This window comes from Melampsora larici-populina (genome assembly GCF_000204055.1).
Source record: "Melampsora larici-populina 98AG31 unplaced genomic scaffold MELLAscaffold_1, whole genome shotgun sequence".
Taxonomy (NCBI): Eukaryota; Fungi; Basidiomycota; class Pucciniomycetes; order Pucciniales; family Melampsoraceae; genus Melampsora; species Melampsora laricis-populina.
The window spans coordinates 3,547,583-3,571,039 of NW_006768765.1; the positions used below are offsets into that span (position 1 = coordinate 3,547,583).

The 23,457-nt window shown below is 44.0% G+C and overlaps 3 protein-coding genes across 3 annotated transcripts; 2 read left to right on the plus strand and 1 right to left on the minus strand.

Moving 5' to 3' along the window:
- Positions 1-364: 364 nt before the first annotated feature.
- Positions 365-3,257, minus strand: MELLADRAFT_87181 (uncharacterized protein; the record flags this gene model as incomplete). The annotated part of the gene is made up of 4 exons (XM_007403819.1): positions 365-2,189; positions 2,259-2,442; positions 2,486-3,112; positions 3,200-3,257. The coding sequence occupies 4 exons, from the start codon at positions 3,255-3,257 to the stop codon at positions 365-367; spliced, it is 2,694 nt and encodes an 897-aa protein (XP_007403881.1).
- A 6,620-nt stretch (positions 3,258-9,877) lies between these two features.
- Positions 9,878-12,454, plus strand: MELLADRAFT_58778 (uncharacterized protein; the record flags this gene model as incomplete). Its single annotated transcript, XM_007403742.1, has 8 exons — positions 9,878-9,904; positions 10,096-10,517; positions 10,596-10,796; positions 10,857-10,970; positions 11,055-11,134; positions 11,324-11,625; positions 11,709-11,997; positions 12,093-12,454. The coding sequence occupies 8 exons, from the start codon at positions 9,878-9,880 to the stop codon at positions 12,452-12,454; spliced, it is 1,797 nt and encodes a 598-aa protein (XP_007403804.1).
- A 4,942-nt stretch (positions 12,455-17,396) lies between these two features.
- On the plus strand, positions 17,397-19,527 carry MELLADRAFT_87182 (cytochrome P450 monooxygenase; the record flags this gene model as incomplete). Its single annotated transcript, XM_007403743.1, has 8 exons — positions 17,397-17,602; positions 17,684-17,840; positions 17,908-18,222; positions 18,303-18,540; positions 18,633-18,637; positions 18,701-18,953; positions 19,014-19,245; positions 19,329-19,527. The coding sequence occupies 8 exons, from the start codon at positions 17,397-17,399 to the stop codon at positions 19,525-19,527; spliced, it is 1,605 nt and encodes a 534-aa protein (XP_007403805.1).
- Between the last annotated feature and the right edge of the window lie 3,930 nt (positions 19,528-23,457).

Genomic DNA, 23,457 nt, shown 5'->3' on the forward strand with positions numbered 1-23,457 from the left:
TCCATGAAAATTCAAGAGAATACTCAAAGCAGTCCAAGCAGTAAGACTTTCTAGAAACCTCATGTCCCAAGATTCCTAATATTTTTCTGAACTCTCTCAACGCTAGTTTTTGCAAAAAAGAAGAAAAAAAACACACACACCAAATTCTGATCCTAAATAACAAAAAGGCTATGAACACAAGATCAAAAAAAAAAACTTGGGTTTGGGTCAAGACTGAGCACTAGAAAATCATTTAGAGCATGCAAACTTTTTTTTACTTATTATAATATCTTGCACAAATAAAAAAGAAGTGAGAAACACATAAAAAAACACAAATAAGAAATTATATAATTAAGTATAATAGAATGGGTAACAACACACAAGCTCAACGTGCATGACAGGTTTCCACCACTGATCTTACCCTGCTCAGCATTCTCTGTTGATGTTGATGAGGATGAAGGTGATGAGATGGTAAGGATGTTGAACCCCGCGGTTGGTTTGCAAACTGGTGAAGCGCAGGATAAGCAGTTGATGAAGGTGTAGAATTCGGATCATGCCAAATTACACTCGGCATCCCTGCGTTCGAGAAGTTACTGTACACTGGCACAGGTATTTCAAAATGTGTTGGCGAGGGTCGAAGAGTACTTGATCCGATAGGATGAGCAGAGGAGGGGAAAGGTTGGTCAGGAGAGGATGAGTGGACAGGACTCGATTGGCTTATTAGGGGATAATGAGGTTGTTGTTGACGATGATATATCGGGGGAAGGACGACTGATAGAGTTTCAGCTTTGGGCTTGTGGCCTTGGTGATTTGTTGGATAGATGTCATTCAAAGCCGGCGGAGACCATCTACTGGCGCCAAGGGGATGATGATGCGCTGGTGATGATTGTTGGGAGACACATCCTCTGCCATTAGGTACCATCAATCTGATACCAACTGAACCAGGATTATGATGACTAGTGGGGAGCGGTCTCGTGTCCATGGGTGTTCCCTGACGCCAAGGCTGTGATCCGAAAACATATACTTGTTGGGCAGAATCCGGCAAACATGCTCGTACATCTTGACGAACCAGCTGACCGGGACCACGGTGCCCAGCGGTAAGGGAATGGAAATATAGCTCAGTGCCCTGATGGGCGGAGCCAGGCTGGAGAGGTACAATCGCGTTCCCAAGATAATTAAGAGCTGGGTAGCTGGACTCTTGAGACGTGAGTTGAATGTATTGAGGAGGTTGTACCTGGCTTGAGGAAGGTGTGGGCGGTGAGCTACTGGCTGTCAATGAGATAGGCGGTAGGCGGTGATGAAGGGAGAGGTTTGACAGCTTTCGTGATGTTGTTGTGGATGATGAAGCGGATGAGGGCGGGTGGGGGAAAAAGGTGGGAGTGGAAACCGGGGCAACTACTCGCTTTCGTGACTGTCGCCTAGTCGCATCCTGGCTGTCGACTGTCTCTGAGAAATGGCGCTTGTCGCCAGCTACGACTGTTGGCGTAGGAGTTGAGTGGTAAGGCTGATAGGAAGACACAGCGCGCCCTTTTTGTCGACTATCTGCGAGTTCGCGCTGGCCATTGTCTCGAAGGGGAGTGAAGTTAGGCAATGGGACCATAGGTCGTGAGTAGGCCGAAGGCACCAATGGACTTGGACCCCATGAGGGGGGAGGGTAATGGGTCTGATTCGAGGGGCCACTTGACGGACTGATATTCGACTGTTTGAGTGAATGCATCGAGCGTGTTGAAGGGATTTGTGAACCATTCCGCGCCGAACGACGCAAATTGTACGGATGCGTCCGTTGAGCGACAGGAGTGTCAGCAGAAGGGCGCGATGGAAGAGATGATTGTCGGGCAGTAGACTGGGCTGGAGGGCAGGATGGTGTGGGAGGAGCTATCCCAAGTTTCGCTTTTGTCGCCTTATCTTCTTCCTCTTTCATTAGGCTTGAATTTCTGATGGGCGAGACTAAGCCTTCCAAGACATTTAATCCTTCACCGGAGACAACTCGCATCTTCTTGAACCATCTTGTACGTGGGCCGGAAGCAAGAGCGTTGGCCGTGTGTCGATCTTTGAGGTGAACCATACCGTGAAGTAACCGGAACCAGGCACTGAAATCCCGAATGTTGACATGAAGTTCAAAGTTTAAACCTTGTAGGAACTCGATTTCTCCATCATTCAGTGACGCCAATGGCAAGCGAGAAACATCAGACCAGGTCTTGGCAGTGTACCTAATCAGGGGAAAAGAGTCAATTTACAGAACGAGCTAAGAGTGATGGAAGAAAAATGGTACGACTCACGTGTGATCGTCCAACATCTTATTTGCCAACATCAAGCTGACTACACCAATCCGATATTCACTCTTTGGATTAGGCTTGATGGGATTCAAACACTTGAGGCGATGGATGTAAAACAGGGCAAGTAAGACAACCGAGTGTGATAGCTGTGCTGCAAATTGGGCAAAAAGAATGCCACCATTGAGAACTTTGTACTTATATCTCTCAGCATGATATATTATGAAACTCACTGGTATTCAGCACGTTATGGATGAACACAACAAATTCAGGATTGGGCACAAGTTGCGCCGTGCTGATTGGTGCCGATTGAGATTGAGAGTTAGGAAAGAGCTGAGGACTTGTGCTGCTCGGAGTCGTCTGTCGCAAAGTCGAACTTCTTTCGAGGCTCGAAGGCTCCGCAAACCAAAGATAACAAATCATTTGGGCAGCGAATTCGGCGACCTTATTTGTTGGCGGAGGTGGGACCAGGACAGGTTCGGTGACCGGAGAAGGTGGGCGAGCGAGACAGCAATCCGAGAGCGTTTGAGAGAATACCGCTCTAGGCTGAGGAGTCCTACTATAGACAGGAGACGTAACGAGAGGTGGTGCTGATGGAGGCGCGTGAAAGCAATGCGATGATTGTGCACTGCTGGGGCCAGCTTGAGGTTGATAGGGCGGTGAGGTGGGTGGGCGGCGAGACGAGAGAGGATCCATCGGAAGCGAGAGTGGTGTGTGGAGATGAGGGACAGAGTGGGACGAAGATGTAGTTAAAGCACTGTTGCACTCGACGGTAGGCTGATGGCTCAAGGAGATGGAAGAACTCGATGATGACGACGAAGAGGATGTAGACTGATTGGATGGCAACGTTGGGATATTGGCTAAAGGTAATATTTCAATTTATGTGATCACGATGATGAATCGAGGGAGAGGGAAAGAGGAAAAAGAGAGAAAAACGATCAACAAACCATAATGAGAAGGGCCGGTATGTAAGATATGTTCAAGCACGTCAAAAAGCGAAAGCATGTCAACGCAACCTCGCCTGTGTCCCTTTTTGGGTAGAGAAGAATGACGCGGCTTTTTCCGACTTCAGCTTTGACCGAAATGAGGTCGATTCAAGGACTCTGAACTGTTTGACGAGGAGAGACGATGATCAAGAGGCACACTGGATGGGTGGGCAGGTTTTGGGGAGATATATCGGAGCGAATTCGCGAATGGATCTTTCACTGAGCGGAAGGTCACACCGGTCGCTTGGTGTGGTCGCTTGGAAAAGGCTTCAGCCACAGTGAGATCCAAGACTTGGGCGGGTGAGCTGCTAACCAAGAGATCCTGAGAGAGTATACGTAATATGGATGCCGAGCAGCAAGTGTGAGAGGAAGGGATGAGTTGATGTCCCTTGTGAGATGAAGGGAGCGGGGCAAAGATTATATGGGGGTAGGTGGCTAGGTAGATGGGATGGAAAATACGTATAGTCTCTACCACTCACGAGTCACCACTACCTTTACGTCCTCGTACACGTCGATGACTGAATGGTTTAAGTTAAGCCCCACGAAGGATCGCACGGCCTGATGAAGGGACGAATGAGGAGTGAGTACAGTAAGGGATGGGGTAGCCTTGTGGTAACTCGAAGGAATAATCAAAGAGCCAGGGCAAGAAGGGAGTGGAAAAGTAGATAGAATGAGGATTGGTCGACGTTTCAGGATGTTCAGGCTGATGGTCGTGAGTTCCGATTGGTAGTGTCGGACTGACGCTCAACGCCTGCACGGGCCTGATCAGACCAGAAGAGAAGGGTGGCGAGATTGAAAGAGGAACAGAACGCAGGAGCGGCAAGCAATCAGCCAAGAGCCGCATGGATACAGCTAAAACATTTGGACTAGAACTTGATGAATTGTTGTGGTGGTAGTGACAGGGTGATTTTCCAATATACAGTTGGTTGGTAGGTATGATATGTAGTAGGTGATAAAACATTGCTTACGTGAATGCAAAGACAGGGGAGGAATCTTTGGGGAGTGGCCAGGCTGTGGTGCTGGAGATGACGGTAGGGGAAGCTGGACGCATTAGCTTTGAGACCGCAAAGGCAACTTTTCTAACATCCAAAAAGGTCTGATTGAAACAAGCCAATGGGTAGAGTACGTGTGTAAAGTGGGCAAATTGTAATTTTCAACGTTCAAAATGATGATGGAGCGGTATGATGAAGCGGATATGTTGCGGATGCACACAAGATCCAGCCCAATCAGAATAACCAAGAGCAAGTTAAAAAAGCGGTATTTTGGTTTGTAAAAAACCGATTGGGGAGAAGAGGGGAAAGCCAGATGAAGGTCAATTCACATTTGATCAGCCAAAGCGGAACCGATAAAGGATGATCGAAGGGTAGAATCTAAAGAAAGGACGAACAGCAGCTTCCACTAGATCGACGCATGGGCCCAATCGTGAGGGAGTTGGTTAAGAGTGGCGAGAAGAGCCGAGAGGGGCAAGGGGAGAAAGATATGATGATCAATGCTGCGTCCAAGCGGGCAAAGAGCGAAAGTGTGATTTGGGATCGTCGACTGAGAGGAGGATTGGAGAGCTGAGTGTTGAAAGTTCAAGTAGCAATTGCAGCCAAGCGATGTTAGAGCCCAAGCACAGAGAGTGTGTGTATCTTTCTACAAAAGTCATAGCAGCAGTTTATCATGATCAATCATAGAGTGTAGTTTCGGAAATAAACAGTTTCAAACATAGTGTAAAGCGCATAAAGCTACCTGGGGTTTGATTCTGAGCCAGGATTGGACTGAGTTGACGATATGTATGGTTTAGATTGGACGGATGAATGAATAATAAGAAGGAAAGATGATGATGATAATGATGATGTATGATGATTGATGATAATGATGATGTATGATGATTGATGACGATGATATAACTGAAACAATAAGAGTGAGTGTGAATAATTTGTGAAACTGAGACTTGGTTCAATCAAAGAAGGATGAGCAGGTCAAAAAAGCTGATGATGAAGCTGGCTAAGAAGCTCATCAAGCGAGTAAGATCAATGAAACTCGGTATTCGAAGCGGATTATATTAGAAAGTCACACTTCTCACTTCCAATGATCAACAGCTTGGACTGTGATAAACCAAGATCAGGCTTAGTGCGAGGTTGCAAGCATCGTAACTACGCAAAGGATTACGTTATAGATGGAGATATCTTTGATGTTGGGTTCAAGATCAACAGATTCAATTGAACAGGGTTCTTGCAGTTTTGAGTGATAAAGAAAGAGAAATGTAGGTCAATTCAATTCAAATCATCATGAGACAAGAACTAGTTTGACTTGGATTTAAGATTCTGGTTGATTTGGTTTTCGTTTGAATCTCCCCTTTCCAAATCTCTCTTTCGGTCAAGGGGATATGTATGTGAATGTGTACTTAAATACTTCTTCAAAAGAGGTCTAAAAAGTTTGAAAATGATTACTTATCAATGTGGCTCAGTCACAAGTTGTCTGAATCAATATCAATGGACTCCTTTACAATTGGTTTGATATGTATGATCAATCGTGTGAGAAGACAGGAAGCTGTTGATCGGATAAATCAATCTATGTACAAAAGATAAGTACTATGTGTAATCTTTAGAATGATCACACTTTCACTAAACAGAGGAACAACAAATATTTATCTTGTATAAAATCTTGATGTAATCTGTAGTGCCGTTAATCTAGATTGGTGCTCAGTTCACAGCTGGAAAGCGGGATCACTTGTTAATACAAAACCATTGATAATCTGATTGAAGCCAATCAAGGCTTCATATAGGAATGTCGTGACTCGTGAGCATTTTATCTTGCGAATGTGTACAAAGAAGGACAGACCTACACCATTTTGACTTTCAATCATCTCTCATGATTGGTCAACTTCACGCCATCCATCACATTTCCTTCAACACTTTATCGTTACTTTTGATTGAACTGATTGGAGTGGGTAAAAGGCAATTCGATACAACACAACTGAACTGAAAAAATCACAAACGGTAGAAATAGTACGTAGACTCGCCCACACCTGGCGATACAGGCAATTGCCTAAAACCTCGGCCGGTTGCCGTCCATTCATATTCGAGAAGAGCATCTTGATTCTTACGTTTAGTTTTGAATTTGATTTCGTTCATCTGATAATTGTTTTTTCTTTATCGCGAGATCCGAGTAGATCCGGTGGGAATCTCTTGGTCGGTCTTGGTGGTCAATGGGCGTAAGTATGACATGAAATCTTATGTTCTATAGAAGACGTTTGATATGTTGATGCAGCATCACGATTCACGACACCGCACAAGTCAATGGGTGTATCGGGAAACCAAGGAAGGAGTAGACAGATCACAGGCTATCGCAGGCAAATATGTATGCAACACGATCTAAAAATGTAGGAGTTAAACACCTTTAAACACCAGCTGAATTCAATTGAGTCCAGTGTTTTGTGAGCTCCTTGAAGCTTCAAGCACAGCTCATGATGTGTCATGAAGACTGCCATCACACAATTATGTATCAAGTGGTCTCCGGCCAGATTCTTCATCGCATTTTTTTATCAGCTGACCATGATCAGGTTTGTTTTGGAAATCATTTGAAGACTGTGATATGTACCAGTCCCCGAAATCGTCATACCTTGACTTCCTGATGATTTCAAGGATTCAAACGAAATTCCCACGGATAACCTTTCGTACACACAGCACATTTGGACATCTGAGGCTCGTCGAAGATAGAGTCTGACGCTTTCATCCGTAGGGTCTTCGTTGAGTCTAGGAAGATTGCCATTTCCGTTGATCAAAGATTTGACTGAATCAAAGGGGCAGTGCATCTCGTTGTCTGCTGCGTTAGGTGCTTCAATACAGTCTTTGCAGTTGTCTCTCGCAGAATCGGTAAAAGGAAAGTTGACTTGAAAAGACTTGAAAGCTTAGCCTGTAGGCTGTGCCCCCTCAAGCCCTTCGGAAGTCATGACGTCAGATTGCAGCTGGAGTTGAAAATGTTGGGTGCAGTGCGTAGCTTTTGTGAGAGGTGTCAGGATGGGGGCGCAGCCTTAAAACAAAAGGCGCGCCCTGGCGCGTTTTGTGAAAAACGGGGGCGGCCTTTCAACGCGCAAAAATGAAAAACCGTAAAAAAAATGCGAAAAGAATCCAGGAAATGCATTTTGACCAACCTTAAATACATATTTGTTGCTGATAAGGTAGAAGATGGATTGTTTGAAGGTCAATTGTTAATTGAACTTGATTCATAAAACAACTTGAAATGGATTTTATAAGAAAATAAACACGTGGAAAGCCCCACTTTCTCACTATGAGGCATACAGGCCTTTGGGCACGCCTACCTTGTTTCCAAGATGTTTAGGCACACCCTGCGCCCAGGCTTTTTTTTGGGCCCCCATCCTGAGAGAGGTGAGAGGCTGTGGGTTGAGCCCTTATCACTACACAAAATGTCATCTTTACCGGGCGGTAAAGAAAACTACTGACATAGAAAAGTCCTGAGGCAACAGGAATTGAGTGTACTTGGCTTGGAGTGGCTGATGGCAGAGTCTAAAGGGTACTCTATAAAATAGGGGGTTTTGAGTTTGGTTTGTTGGCGTAATTTTCATAAATTTGGGCAAGTTGTTTGTATAAAAAAATCTTGGTAAAACCAACATATTTTTAATTTGGGACACCTTTTTTTCGTAAAACCAACACATTTTTGGTTCAGGACAAAACTTGCCTGAATTTCTAAAAAATATGCGAAAAACAAACAAGTTTGAAATCCCATATTACAAGGAACCACAGGAGGCTCTTTTGTCAAAAATTGGCCTGACGCTGTCTGAGAATGGTCAGGTCAAAAATCGGCCTCATGACCAACTCACAGGCCATCTAGATGTGGGCTGCAATTGGGCAATCCACAGGATTTTTTCTGTAAGGAAATTTGTTAACAGCACAGGACATTATGAAACAAAATTATGATAAGAAAGTACAACCTACACCAGATTGTAATATCAGAGACAAGGTATGGCTCAGCAGTTGCCACATATTATCGACACAACCATCAGCAAAATTAGACCACCAATGGCTGGGCCCTTTCAGTATCAAAAAGAAGATATCAATGTTGGACTATAAATTGAGATTACCAATGAGTATGTGTAAAGTACATCCCGTATTTCATGTATCATTATTAAAGAAACACTTACCAGATATGATTGAGGAGAGACAACAGGCACTGCCTTATCCTGTAGAAATTGACGGCAAGGAAGAATAGGAAATTGAAGCTGTCCTGGATAAATGTATTAGGAATAAGAAGAGTGAATACTTGATTAGTTGGAAGGGGTATGGAAGATTGGACAATTCATGGGAGCTAGAAGTGAACATAGTAAACTCTAAACTATTGATCAACAAGTTTAATTCATAATATCCAAAGGGAACATAAGAACATAGAAGAGCAAGGTTTTTTCCCACCGGATTTTTTGATGCCAGCCCCAGGGAAGGACACAGGGCCCAGACGGCAAGCCTGCGCGTAAAAGGGGATGGTGTTATTATCCCATCATGGATCCTAGAGGTTTCACGGCTTGTGACATGTGCCACCCTCAACCTCTTACTAGAATTGGCCTCACTTGTATTACACTTTTCCTCATGCTACAATAAACATACATTGTAGTCACCATCATCTCCTTCCCTCTGTCCCCATGCCAGGCCCCCAGAGCAGGCCATGACAGGAGATCAAAGCAGAGAACAAGTGACTGAGTAATCGCAGTACAAAACAAGTATAGGAATGAGTTACGGATTGAGGTGAGATGCAACCTCATCTATAAATTGCTTTTCAAAGGTGATTGGATGTATTGCTGCCTATCTCAGATTCTGTCAGGGCGGCTATAAACTATTAGTGGGATAGTCTAGTTTCCTCACTAATGTATAATACCTGACAAGTTATCCCGCTGGGTACGTGGGATAAGTAGTAGCAGTTACCTAACAATATCAATTAGGTAAGGAAGGTAATCAGTTTCTAGCTGGTCCCAAAGTACTTCTATCAAGAAATCCACAGGCCTACTGTTCGTCTAACAGCAGAGGGGTAGTCAACCCTAGACATGAGTTTATTCTCTTCTAGCTCGAAAGCTTTTGGAGTAGCCTGATACCAAAGGTAAACAGGGATCTCTACAACTTTGCGTTGAGAGAACGGTGGTATTGACTAAGTAGAAGACCACTTGATAAAGGATCCAAGTAAGCAGTAATAAATTCTATTCAAATGTTAATAGTTGATACTGACGCCGATTGTTGGTCTTATAGTTTTAACGGATAGGATGGAATACGCCTATAGGGTTAATACGAATATCAGAGAGAATCAATAAGAACTAGATATCAAGAGTATTACTTCGATAAGAAAGTGAGTAGAGGATTTTATGTTTATTTCTCTAGGCTTTAAAATAACGGTTAAGAATCTAGTCGATCTTCGGTCTGGGAGATGGAACAGAATAGACAGTTCAAGAGTTAAAGGCAAATCTTAAGGGATAAGTATTAATCTTATAATGCAATATTCAGCTGGATCTTGTAGAAGGAAGAACTGACTGGTTCTTTACTTGTTAGTTTAAAGGGGGTGAAATGCACCTGTATGTACCTAAAAGCACCGAACATATAGGTAGATACAGACCCCCTGTATCTTCGCATGTAGTCCGTATTCCTCCCTTTAGAAATGGCTAGTTACGTAGTCATCTCTAAGGTAACCTCAGAATATCACTAAGTCCTCATTCTATAAGGGGGGACCCTTGGTCCCTCTCTACACAGAAAAGGAAATCTCACCACCTCTAGCAATCTATCACCACCCTTATTTCAAAACTCACCAGCGCATCCCATTCCTCACCACCTCATCAAATTTTCACTATCTCAGTTCTATTATATCACAACCTTAAGGTACTCTTACCACCTCAGCCTCCAATATCACCATCTATACTCAGACTTCTTACCACCCAATCCGAACTTTCACCACCTCAAAGCGTAACCCACCCCCGTTACCCTAACATAGAATTTTGGCACCAATACTATTTCACTTTTACCACCTCATCACCAAATCTAACCATCTTGACCCAAAGTTGCTACTACCCGCCTCGGAATTTCACCACCTCACACCCAAGCCAAAGAAAACCTACTCCCTCTCACAAAAATTTGATCGCATCATTCAACTTGACAAAACCATCACCACACCCTTCCAAGCTAAAGCAACCTCAACCACTTCCTCTCATTCACATACTTATCACGCGACCTGGTCTTCGTGGTCACCCAACTGGGTCCGCCGATTCACCTCCACCATCTCTTGATTCACCTCCACGAGTTCGGTCCGAATCTACATACAGCAGCTCAGAACAACCTGAACACAATCAACCTCAGCCCTGACGCCAAGGACAAACAACCAGAGCCACACGAGGCGGTCATACTGGATCTCGTGGTGGAGGACGCAAGCGACAGAGAACAGATCACGAACGCCAAGCAGAAGACAACCACCTACCCGAACCAGATGACAACATACTTGACGAGTCGGATGACACATTAGTGGACGAACTAGGCAATCCAGTCACTCGTCCAACCTTGCACAACTACCGCGATCTAGGGTTCCAGTGGGTAATCTCACGTGCCGAGCATATACTTAATAACCTCCCACTACGTAAAAACAACAGAATTTCTCCGGCAGGACTCTTTGAAGCTCAAGGATTGCAAAGGTTGTATCAGTTGCATAAGACAATGCTCTGCATTGTGCTGAAATGCAGCCGTCACGTACTCGACGAGGCGTTGTAAGTACCTTGACTATATCCAAATCGATCATCCTTTTCTTTTTGCATGCTGATGTTTTTTCGATTCAATTCTACCAATACTAGATTGGAAGGGCCGCTCGCACGTGAACCCAACATGTACACGAACTATCAAACCTACAGTGTCGTGGCCACCCAAACAAAGAGTAAGCTATAGTAACTCCACCATTCATGAAACTCGTCCTGATTTCATTTTATTTTATGTGTAGTGCCCCCAAAGGGGATCTCCGAGGGGTTTAATGAGCGGAATGTTATTGTTGGGAATGCCTGGACCTCGTACACAGAAGAAGAACAATAGGTATTCAGCCCCAAATTATTCGAACGATTGTGTGTAGCGACTAGTGAAGCCTACGCCCTCACCCAAACGCCCCGTGGGATTCCCAGCATAGCCAATTCAGACGACACCAATCCAGACACGACCACACCCTCAGCTGAACACATAACCAAAAAATCCGACCTTCAACCACTCAGCGAGGAAGAAATGGTCCAATATGTCCCTATCTTTAAGCGGCTTGTCAATTTGGGCAAAGTCTCTAGAGATTTGCATGAAGGTTGCCTATGGAGGCATAGCGGTAAGTCTCGCAGCCAGAGTCGCGAGCAGCTGATGAAGCTTGAGATCAATCGGGTTGCTCGCCAGGTAAGTCATACCAATATATGAAAGCTACTAACAACATCGCCAAATACTAACATAATTTCTATGTTCTTTCCAATTCCTAACAGCTTCACATTCTCACAAAGCAACTTAACCTTCAATTTCACCTATTGCTTGCCTGCTGGAACCCTTCCTCTCCAACTGCCAATGCCCTATTCCAGGACGAGCACACATTGTGTGAACGCTGGGCTCGCCTAGAGAAGAAGACTCATCTTCTTGAGCGCTTCACTTACGAGTCAACTAAGATCCCTGTACACCAACGTCCCAAACCAGACAAGCCCAAACCAATGTCAGAAGCAGGACTCCGTCAAGCAATGAAACGGACTGAGCTCACAAAAGCTCTCAACAATTTGATCAGTTGAGTTGTTCTCTTTGGCACCGGTTGTACAGTACTTTGTACATTGTGACACATAGCTGTAGCTAATCATGCATTGTATATGTTGTCATTGTAGCCCCATTTCTCCGCGGCGGTCAGCAAGGGTTGGGAGATGCCCATCCTAAAGTCGGCAACGTGAAAGATGCGTTTCAAAAGAAAATATACCGCGGCAATGTCCAGCTCACGTTCCATCGCACCCCTGATAGCCTCGTCAACGATGTCATGATTAGCAAAGGACCTAGCAGGTTATCTAACGATGAAGTCCAGCTTTGGCTTGACGACATCGACTCAACGCGATACACAATCATCCAGGTGAGAAAGTCAAATTCAGACTCCACAGAACAGCCACCAATACATGAACCCCTTGACACAACTGATGAACAACCAATTCAAGAAGAAACCGATCACACTTCCACATCACTCGAACTCACCCTTTAGCTTTTTTAATGTTACACATTCAAGTGCTCTATTTTATGTTTTCATCTCATTAAACTTATATGTTTTCAATCAAAAAAAATTAATGTTAAACAATCAAGTGCTTCAATCTTTGTTTCCATTTCATTAAACTTGAATGTTACCAATTGATTTAATTTTATGTTTTCATCTCATTAAACTTATATGTTTTCAATCAAAAAAAAAATTAATGTTAAACAATCAAGTGCTTCAATCTTTGTTTCCATTCCATTAAACTCAAATGTTACCAATTGATTTATGTGAAGTCTTGCTCAACTGTGTTGTGTCATTGGGTGGTCAAGAATCGCATGATAATAAAATCCCACTATGCTTGACCAAATGGAAGGCTGACAAGCTGGTGAGAGAAGTTTTTGTCTTGTGCATAGACGTAACTTTGTCGGTTACATGCAGTGGCTGATCTTGTCATTGGGCGAGCAATGTGACTATGTACTTACAAACTTAATAAGTCCCCGCTAAGTTTGACCAATCCCACCCACAACCGCACGTGATTTGCATTGTATGCCTTTCACTGCCAGCATTAAAGAGGTTCCCAGGTGGGAAAGTGACCTAGGCTGGGAACATGATTGAGAGTAAAATGGTCATGAAATCATCTTGCACTGCACAACTAAGCCTTGAAGCATATGCTACATATGTGCAAACATCTGGGTAAATCCTTAGCTATCAGCTACATACACATCAGCTCAGTTATCTGTTCATCTGGATAGGAAAATTACATGTAATACATGTTGTAATTTTGCTCAGATTGTGACAAGCATTTTGAAAAATTGACTACATATATCACAATGACTACTCAGGCAATATTTCTTAGGCTGTGTAACAGTAACAGAAGGGGAATCTGGTCCCTGGGACCCAGATTCCCATCCAGGAACCTCTTTAATGCTGGCAGTGTTTACTGTATGCATTATGCCGCAGCCTATAATTTAGGCATATGCCTTTAGTGTATAATGTAGTGACATGCCTCTCGCGACACTCCTGTAGTGACACTAGTGTATACATGTAAGCGCTTACTTGTATGTAGGTATTTAATCACTAAGGCAATACATACATACATAGCACTTTTATATTTCCCGTCAAGGCCCGGGTTTGCACGTGAGCCCCGACTGGTTGAACTCCTGCCGGTCAGCCGCCGCGAAAAAGTTTTCACCTGTTTTCTCACATCGTTCATGATTCACCTACCACCCCACAATCGAATCTCATCACTCACCGATTCACCCACCCACAATTGATATTGATAGACACCCGTTCAATTTGGAAGTGAAATGTATGTCATTTTTCCTTTTGTCTTTCTGGCCCTACATATGGCAATTATAGCAATTAATCAAAAACATCGACCATTTTTGACCGACAGTACTTCTTTCTTGCCTTGCTGGATGCGCTCGCCGATTCAACGTCATCTGACCCAGTGAATTCATTTGGAATACTCTATCACCCACTGTTCCACCCACCACCAATTAATTCCCGATTCACCCACCGATTATACACTGCACCATCTTATCTACAATCCTCTCATTTCACTGTCTCAATCGCCAAACCATAAGGTACGCTGGAAATTCTAACGACACTTAAAGCGGTGTCATTTGACAAGTTCATTCTCCTAATTTGAAGCTGGTTGCTGATAGGATGGGGCCCGAATGTCTTGGAGATAACTGGTTTTGGATTCCTAATGTGGGACAATACAAAACTGTAGTCTTCAATTTGTTCTGTCCCCATTCTATGGGCACAGCCAAGAAGCAGGACCATGACGTTTTTGATTGCTCATTTCATTTCATTCCACTTACTCTCCGTCGACACTTAAACTGACATTGATTTGTTAACCTTTCCAGACCATGGCCACAACCAAGAGGAAGCGCTCCACCAGCAGTCAAAACTACAACAAAAAAAAGAGAAAAGAAAGAAACCGATACCAACCCAACTATTACCCAACCAACCATGCCAAGAGAAACAAAGAGCATGACACAAAATATGCAGAACTCCAAAAACTTATCTCTGAAACGTTCGGCGTCCCTATAGATTGCAGACTTTACTTCTTGAAAAAATACGACATCAATAACTTGCCGGACATCCCTAGAATTCAGATTAAGTTCGGCAATTCTGTCATTCTTGATGCCGACACCTGGAAGGTGATTCAAGTCAACCGGTTCATTCCTTTCGCTGATATGACTCCTGATAAGTTGGCAGAAATCAAGTTCACCATATCGAACATTTATAATCACACTCTGGCTCGATCTGAGGTGCTGGTTTGTGGTTCAGTCCAGGGGATTGAAGACTGGGGTGAAATGCGATCGGCAGGATACCGCCCGGGTTCTGACAAAGGAAGAAAATTTGGTACTGTTCCTTTGATTTCCTGACACCGTATCTATGATCCTAATGCATCTCTTTTGCAACTCTTTATTCAAGGTGTCACTGCTTTTTCGGCCAAAACAGGTTGTAATGAAGATACGATTCGTGAGGACGAGGCCCGCATGCTAGAAATGGCTGCTATCAATGAAATTCTAGCCGAGTCCATGGCATCCTTATGCCTCCATGCGTATCAGTCAAACCGCCAACTGGCCATCAAATATTCAGTACCATCTTTTGCCGATCCAACCTGGGCTGAGTCCCCCAATGCGAACGTGGTAGGTTCCAGCATAGTATGCACGCGCAATGGCTTCCACAATAACCCTCATCGTGATCGCGACATCAGCCCTTATGCTTACGGCCTCTTTGCGCGTATCAACCGCCTTACTGGAGAAATTCACTGGGTGGATCAATCTGATTATCTAGGCGACATAGAGGGTTGCGCTTTCATTCTCAACGAGTATCACGTCGAAATATCATTGGACTCATGTGACGGGGTAGTGGAGACGATCTGGGCATCTGGGGAACTACATCATACCTCTGAATCTATAACTTACGATGAGGGATGGGCCCCAATACATCCTAGAGACTCCCCAATTACCCGTTTCGGATGTTCTTTGCAAATCAACAAGGCTCTCGTTTCCAGGATTTAAGCTGAGCTGATCATGATCCAAGTAGAAGTGAGGTTGATTTGTGACTAACCAATCATATGTAGGATTGTGGCGACGTGATTCCCATCCCTGAACAAAGATGCAACGCAACACAGTGTCACTTCAGGCTTTATAATGGGAACCCAGTCGGTGTGACCAAAAACAAAGACTGACATCATACAGTGCTCCATTAGGACCAAATTGACCTGGATAAGCTTGAGCTGGCTGGTACAAGGGATGAAGGAAGAATGTTGGTCGTTCACATTCAAGCAGTAACACTTAATCTTTGAGAGGATGTCAACTAGCGGTTATCGTCAGGTGAAGCTAGATGAGTTTGAAAAAGAATTCCACCAACTGATTGGTAAATATCAAGAATAGACCTTGTTTCTTCACTTATCTCGAGCTAATTCTCTGAACCTCCGTTTACGTTCACAGAGCTCTCGAGTCAAGATTTGGGTTCTTCAATCGTCGCAGTTTCCGACGAATGGTTTGCACCTGCCAAGTCACTTATCAATCCTAAAGTAAAGCTCTCTCAAAGTGTTACTGCTTGAATGTGAACGACCAACATTCTTCCTTCATCCCTTGTACCAGCCAGCTCAAGCTTATCCAGGTCAATTTGGTCCTAATGGAGCACTGTATGATGTCAGTCTTTGTTTTTGGTCACACCGACTGGGTTCCCATTATAAAGCCTGAAGTGACACTGTGTTGCGTTGCATCTTTGTTCAGGGATGGGAATCACGTCGCCACAATCCTACATATGATTGGTTAGTCACAAATCAACCTCACTTCTACTTGGATCATGATCTGGAATATTCATAACGTTACGGTAGATTACGTTGAGGCCCTAACGTTGCGCCCAATGCCATATCTGTTTTGGTGGATGTTGCCCATTGACAACTTGTTTGCGCGAGAAGATATCGTTGGCTAAATACGCTGTTTTCAGACCTTTCATCACATTTCATGACCTCTCTGGGAATCCTCTTTTCTCGACACTGTCATTGAGAACTGCATCTGCTGGAATGCCCCATCCTGCCTCCCAATGTTTTCAGTGCAGGGAGCACTCCTGGTGGAGATCTATGTACATATGCATATAAAGGGGCACATGCACGACAAACGTAGCAGGAAGGAGGGGAAAGGGCAAAATACCCAAAGGATGAGGATGGTCTCAAGCCAGGTCGGTAGGATCTCACTCGGTCGGCCGTAACTTTTAAATGATCTGAAGTGAGGAGTCCTTTTCCAGCAAAGATACCTCCACACGATCGCATCCATGACCTGTTTCTACGGGTCAGTAGCCCACCGGTGAGTAGCCTCCTATGAACCTTGGTATGTAGTCTATCTTGCGGAGACGCTGGTATCTTCAACTGACTGGATCGTGCCCTAGAGCACGTCTGATATTGTCCAACAGGGGGTCTTGTGGAGCAGGGCCACGTCCTGATAGGATCAAACACACTTTCGCTGGCTGTTCTCCGCAAGTGCTCGATGTCTTTCATCCCCGCCAGATGTGCGGCATGAGGTTCGAGTGAATACACGCAGTGGAGGAGCAAATCTATGGGGAATGGGACGATGAAAGGATAGATCAATCAGCATACACAGTGTGATAAGCTGCGGTGTTCGACACTTGTCACAGTAAACTGAATGTGAGTATGTATATACTAAATTATAGTAGTTATAGTATGCTGATGAATTGACGCACCACCCGCTCGCAAAGGCACTATTGAATGATGATGGAAGCAATCACGGCCGAGGGCGGTTGAGACTCTACAATGTACACTTTCGCTTTGTGCATATAGACGTGGCAGGTGGGCGGGTGCGCGAAGTTCCAACTCGACATTTGTTCCTTATATTTAAAATAGTCTTCCCCTTGTCGTCGTTCTCGGCTCCACTGCCCCGAAAGACAAAGATCTCTACCAGCTTCCGTAATGTCCCACTGGATTCCTGCGAACTCGATACTTCCATACATACAAACACTCGGCTTGCTAGTGACTTTATGCGTGATAATCCGAAAGCTGCGTGCCCAGCCCAGTCCTTGGGCTGCGCTCCCGAGGATACCCATCTTGGGAACTCTACCATATGTAACTGGCCCTAACTTCCCTTTGCAATGTTCAGGATGGCGCAGGAAATACGGGTGATTACTGTCAAATATCTTATCGCACAGAATTTTCACTGATTTGCTTTTCAACGGCTAACGATGCCTTTGTCTTCTCAGGCAGATATATAGTTATAAGCCCGGTTTAGCACAAGAGATACTGGTAGTGTGTGGAGCGAGACTCGCAAGGGAATTATTCATCACGAACAGCCAGTCTTTTCAACATCGACATTGTCCCTTTTTCTACGCGCGCGAATTGAAACTAGAAGACCATTTCGTAAGTACTTTCAGGCGCCAAATTTAGTGCGTTCAATTCTAATGGACAATGAGCGATCCGACTTTAGACTCCGCTACTTGACTCGTCGCCTGCCATCCAAACTCAGCGTCGTCTGATCTACCAAGCCATAAAAGCTAGCATCACGCGCGGCAAGGGTGCAGCGGTACATAGAGCATCTCTGGGTCTATTACAAACTCTACGATCTCATGCCAATGACCGAAGGAGTCCAGTTTTAGATCTTCAACAAGTCATTGCCGATGCGGTCGGTCTCTCGGCGCTCAGTCTGAGTTATGGTTTCGATTGGACGATCAAGGACTTGCGAGCTTGTAGAGAGGCGGCCGTCTTGTTCGCAGAAGTACCCAAATACTTTGCATTCTTCAACGTCAGTAGAATTCTTAGCGTCTAATGGTTTTTGTGCTTTTCAAAGCTGGACGACATGTTCTAACTGACTCGATTGAACAGTGGATCAACGAGCCCTCTGTTGCATTCCCTTTCCTCACTCGTCTGCTGGGCACGCGGACCCAGAGAATAAGGGAATCGGCCACACAGGCTGCCCAAAACCTATTAGAAAGCTACCAGGGGCTTTTTGCGTTAACCATGGAGAAAGTTCGTAACGAAGGAGTGGGCTCTTTGGATGACTCGGTGGCCCGAATTTTATTATCAGACGATGATGAAGACATTCCGGTCTACAGGCAAAGTAGTACGCCGAGCGAATTAAACGTCGCCAAGAAAGGTGACAAGGAATCTGACGATAAAATCACTTTCTTTCCATCTTGTTTCTCAATGATGCAGTCCTCGTTAGTGAGCTTAAATCATATATCTCAAAGTTACAGCTTCTGACGATGACGTGCGTATCGTAGTGTGGAAGCGCAGCGACCGCGGCATTCTCCACCACGGCCGGTACGGTGCATTTGCTGGTCGGTTGTCTGGCCGCTTATCCAGAGTGGCAAACCAAACTACAGAGTGAAGTTGATCGCCTTGCCAAAACACAAGACCCACTCAACTCAAGTAATGGACTTCCGGGCTTCGTGTCTGACAAAGACCACGAAGATGCTTGTCTCACATGGGCCTTTATTGATGAAGCTTTGAGATACTATCCCATTTTTCCTATAAGTAAGAAATTCTCTCACGATATTCATCCGATCTTGACTCTCACCGAGCTCTCTCCCTCAGATACGCGCGTTGCAAATCAGGATTATACTTTGCACGATGGTCGAACTATTAAGACGGGCCAAATTTTGTTCACTGTCCCTGCAGCCATCAACCGAGATCCTGAACTGTACGAGGACCCAGACACATTTGACCCCACCCGTTTCCTGAATAATGACACAGGCTCGGCGAAGTTGGAGAAAGGGATGAAACTGAACTGGCCTAAATATAGGCATGTATCATTCGGAAGCGGCCGGTCAGCGAACTCACACGTCTCTGACTTTCGTCCATATCAACTGACTTCAGATCATTTGCCATCCGTCCCAACAATTCCTCCAGGCGAAGTTGTCCGGGATCCGAACTGGCAGAATACAGTGTATTTGTCCTGCTCACACAACTGGTTCACTGCTTTGAAGTGAAATATGAGGATGACGCATCACATGCTATTGGAATCCGACCAGAACTCGTCGGATTAGAAAACCATTTTTCAATTCCCAAAATAAAATTCATTCCAAGAAGAGATCTTTCTCATCTCTGAGTTTTTCTTTTACAAATCTCTGAATACACGTCGTCTCAAAAACTGTAAACATCTTATTATCATACACGACTCGCTAGTTTGAACAGAGAATCTTGGATGTGACAATGCCTGTGGTTCCTTGGCTGTTCTCGTTGGCCCTCTTGAGGTCCATATGTAAGATACTGTACAGGCTAGTCCTATAACTTGGCTATAGCAAGTTTGATCAACTAGAATCAACTGCTCAGTAAAAACCAAATAAACCAAGTCCCACTATTTTGAGCTATACCAGCCCGCTCAAACAAGGAATTTACGCACAAGTGGAAAATTTGGCCTGGGAATTGCCAGATTGTATGCTCATCATAACAGTTTGTTTGACAATTTCTCCTTGTCCTGGCCACAAGATGACAAATGCATTTCTTGATCTCCTCTACAACCTCCCAATCTCTGTTCCTCAATAGCTTGGGTGGTTGGAGACAGACCCATAAACTTCTTCAGGGGGTCAAAAATTATGGCTTTCTGTGTGTCTCAAATTTCAATTTTGGTGTACATTCAAAACTGCAAGTTTTCTCTCTATGTCCAACAAAAAAGACAGATATTGCAATACTGAGATTTGGAGGTTGTAGAGCAGTTCACAGCACAAATTTTCTGATTTTGGGGCCTGGCAAATTCACATAAGTGAAAAACCTTTTTTGAAGAAACAGTCTTTTGGCAAACATCCCTGGCAAAGGGTGGCTCAATTGCACTGAGGCAGCACAATTGAACTTTGGTAGCCATTTTGGAGGCTCCCTGCACCACCAACATATTTACATTGGATTGGGAAATCCAAGGTATTCTCAGATTCCAAAGCTTGGACAGAATCTTTCCAAGGTTTGGATCCCAGAGCAGAAGAATACCTTGGATGGAAGCCTTGGAAAGGGTCTACTCAAGTACTTCCCTCCAATCAAGGCTGTCACCTATACCAGTATATTATACTATAGATATGATATATTTCAACTATCCTACACTGAGGACTATAATAGTATAGCCGGACCTGTACTATACTGACAAATATACCCAGTATGTTTGGATTTAGCAAATATCACAATATACCATATTTCAATGGTACCAAGTGTATCTATAGTATATTTGGAACTAAACCATCCAAGTATAGTTCAAATCCAGTATAGTATAGTAAAGTATAGTGGCATCATTGGAGTCCAATGATGCCTTGGACTTTGCAACCCAAGGCATCTAGGTGGTGCTGGTAGCAAGGCTATAGTTACAGGACTGTAACCCAGCACCTGGCAGTAGAGCATAGTAGCAACTCCACATATTGCTTCCTGCCGCTCTTCTTGTTGTACCAGCCCAAGAAGAGGTAGAAGATACTCAAAAAGCCCCCCTTGGAGATGTGTATTCTCCCCTAGCCCTCTTTGACCTTCACAAAGATCTCCTGAGCACTCAAACTATCGTTCTCAAATCCCAGATCACTATAGACTTTGCTCAAGAAGTACTGAAGCTTGCAGAATCAGATACAAGAGCCCACAATTTCATAGCAATACACACCACTATAGTCCTCCTCACGGAACTTTCACTCAGGGCCTGTTCACTTGAGCAATTTCTGGTGAGAAATCACATTCTGTAAAATTTAAAGTGTCCATTTGGTGGAGCATATTTCATTTTTGCATTAAAAAAATTACAGAATGTGATTTCTGGTCAGAAATTTGTTAAGTGAACATGCCCCCAGTCTTCATCACACTGTAGAGCTAGATTTGATGATTCCCCTGAAAGGCGTCCCTCTTTACTTGATCATATTGATTCATCTCATGTCAACCATTATAACCAAGAAGATTTGGGCAGACAAGATAAGGGGAAAAATGTTACATCTTGCCCTCTTCCAAACCAGAGTCATCATCTATTGTAATTGAATCAGCCTTTGCAGAAAAGACTTGCTTCCCAATCAGACAGCAACCCTGAACAAGACCAAATTCTCCCGACTGTGGCTAGAGAGATCAAAAGAATCAAAAATGAATACAAAGAAGATATCAAATGCTCAGTTGACCTCTTTGACAGCTGCGCTAGCAAACGTGGCTTGCAGCGGAGAGGGCAGTGGCCGGGGAGCTGGGCTATCCGCTGACAAGTTCAGCCCCACGCTGCCCTAGAGCCAGTGCTCAGGCCTTGCCCTTTACCCTTTACCCCACCAACCACCAATCCCAGCCACCATCCAGCTATTAAAATCACACCTTTTCTTTCAATCTCATATTGTTGGTATCATTCAACTAACACTTCTTGTTTCAGATGTTTATTTGTGGCATGGATTTTTCATGCCACAGGATCTCAAGCCTCAACAATGAGTGGCTTCAATTTCAATTCTCGCAACTGTGGATAGACCAACTGCTCCATCTTATAAAGGTAATAAAGGGAACATTTCATTTCATCATATTATCTCATTTACTCTGACGTTATAGTTGCTGACTGATCTTATCTTCAACTCTATCTTTCTAACTCAATACTCAATTGATTGTATTGACCTACCCACATGTTACCCTTACCCTATTCAAAGTCAAGAAAACTTTTACTAATTCATCATCATCTTTCTGAATCAAATCATGTCCAAGTCAAGCAACCTACTCTTTTCTTTGTTTTGTGTCGTCGGGCTATAAGACCAACAATGGACCTCTATCTCATCCTCGACGCTCTTCTTGTGTAGTCATGCCAGCCTGACAAGCTCCGGGGATGATTGTTCCTGTGTCTGACTCTCGCTGTGGCCTCATTGACTTAGGTCTAGGTAGAGATGTAAGAGATGAGCATATTCATTGGTGTCAAGAGCGTTATGCCTCTCTACCTAGAGGTCTTGATCTTGGCGAACCAGCTCAAGCCTTGGTTTCATTGTTCCAGGTAAGTACTGTTCTTCAACTGTCTTTGTACTGTTTTTATTTGTTCTTTTTGTTAACTTGATTCACTTCACTAACTAACTCTATCACTCTGTTATTGTTCAGCATGCTTTGAACCAACACCAAGAACAATCTGTCTTGGTATCAGATGTTGGGTTAGCCAATTTGGCAAATCATCACCACCAATCAACAAGTCAGAAGAGCCATAATTTGGTTGAATTTGGGCCCAAGGTATAACCAGATCTTTGTTTTCATCATTTTATTGCATCTCCCAGAAAATCATGATCACTGATTGTTTTCACTTTGGTTTTCCTTTGATGAAACCCTCTAGGAACCAACTCCACCCACAGTGGACTTAGCACAAGATTCCAACAACAAGAACAAACAAATTAGAAAACAAAAGCGTAATCAGCCCACTGAGCTTGAATTCAACTCTCTTTATATGTTTTTTGGCAGGCCTGAACATGGAAGCAACACACCTGGGAGGTATGGTGCAGGCTTTATTTGCTGGAAACAGGTGATTGCTGCCGGTGCAAAACTCCCTCCATCAGTCTCGGAACTCAGAGCTCAGCAACTCCAGCAAAATCAAAAAAGATCACATGCAGCTTTTATAACTCCAGCAATACCCGAACCGCATCGCCATATATAGCGGTTGCGGAGCGATGTTGCAGCGGTTTTTGCGTGCGCCATGGACTCCGAAATACATAGCGGAGCCTGCGCACCGCACTCCATGGCCGGGTTTTCTCATAGCGGTGCAATCGCTGCGCAACCCGGCCCAGGAGGTGTTATTCCGCTATATAGTGGAGCAAACCAAAATGGGTATATAAGCCTTAAGGTGTATGTATATGATTCAAATTTCCGCCACTTCAACAACCAGCTTCAACTTTCAACCAATCTCAGTCAAATTTATGAAGCATCTCGAATCATCATCGTCATCATCCTTTATCAAAAGACAAATGTAATATGTTTCATGGTAGGATTTGGAATCATTCAATCAGATCTCTTTGAACTGAACCAATTGCAATTTCAAAACAAATGTTACATTGAAAACCAACTAAACTCAATCAATTTTGATCAATCC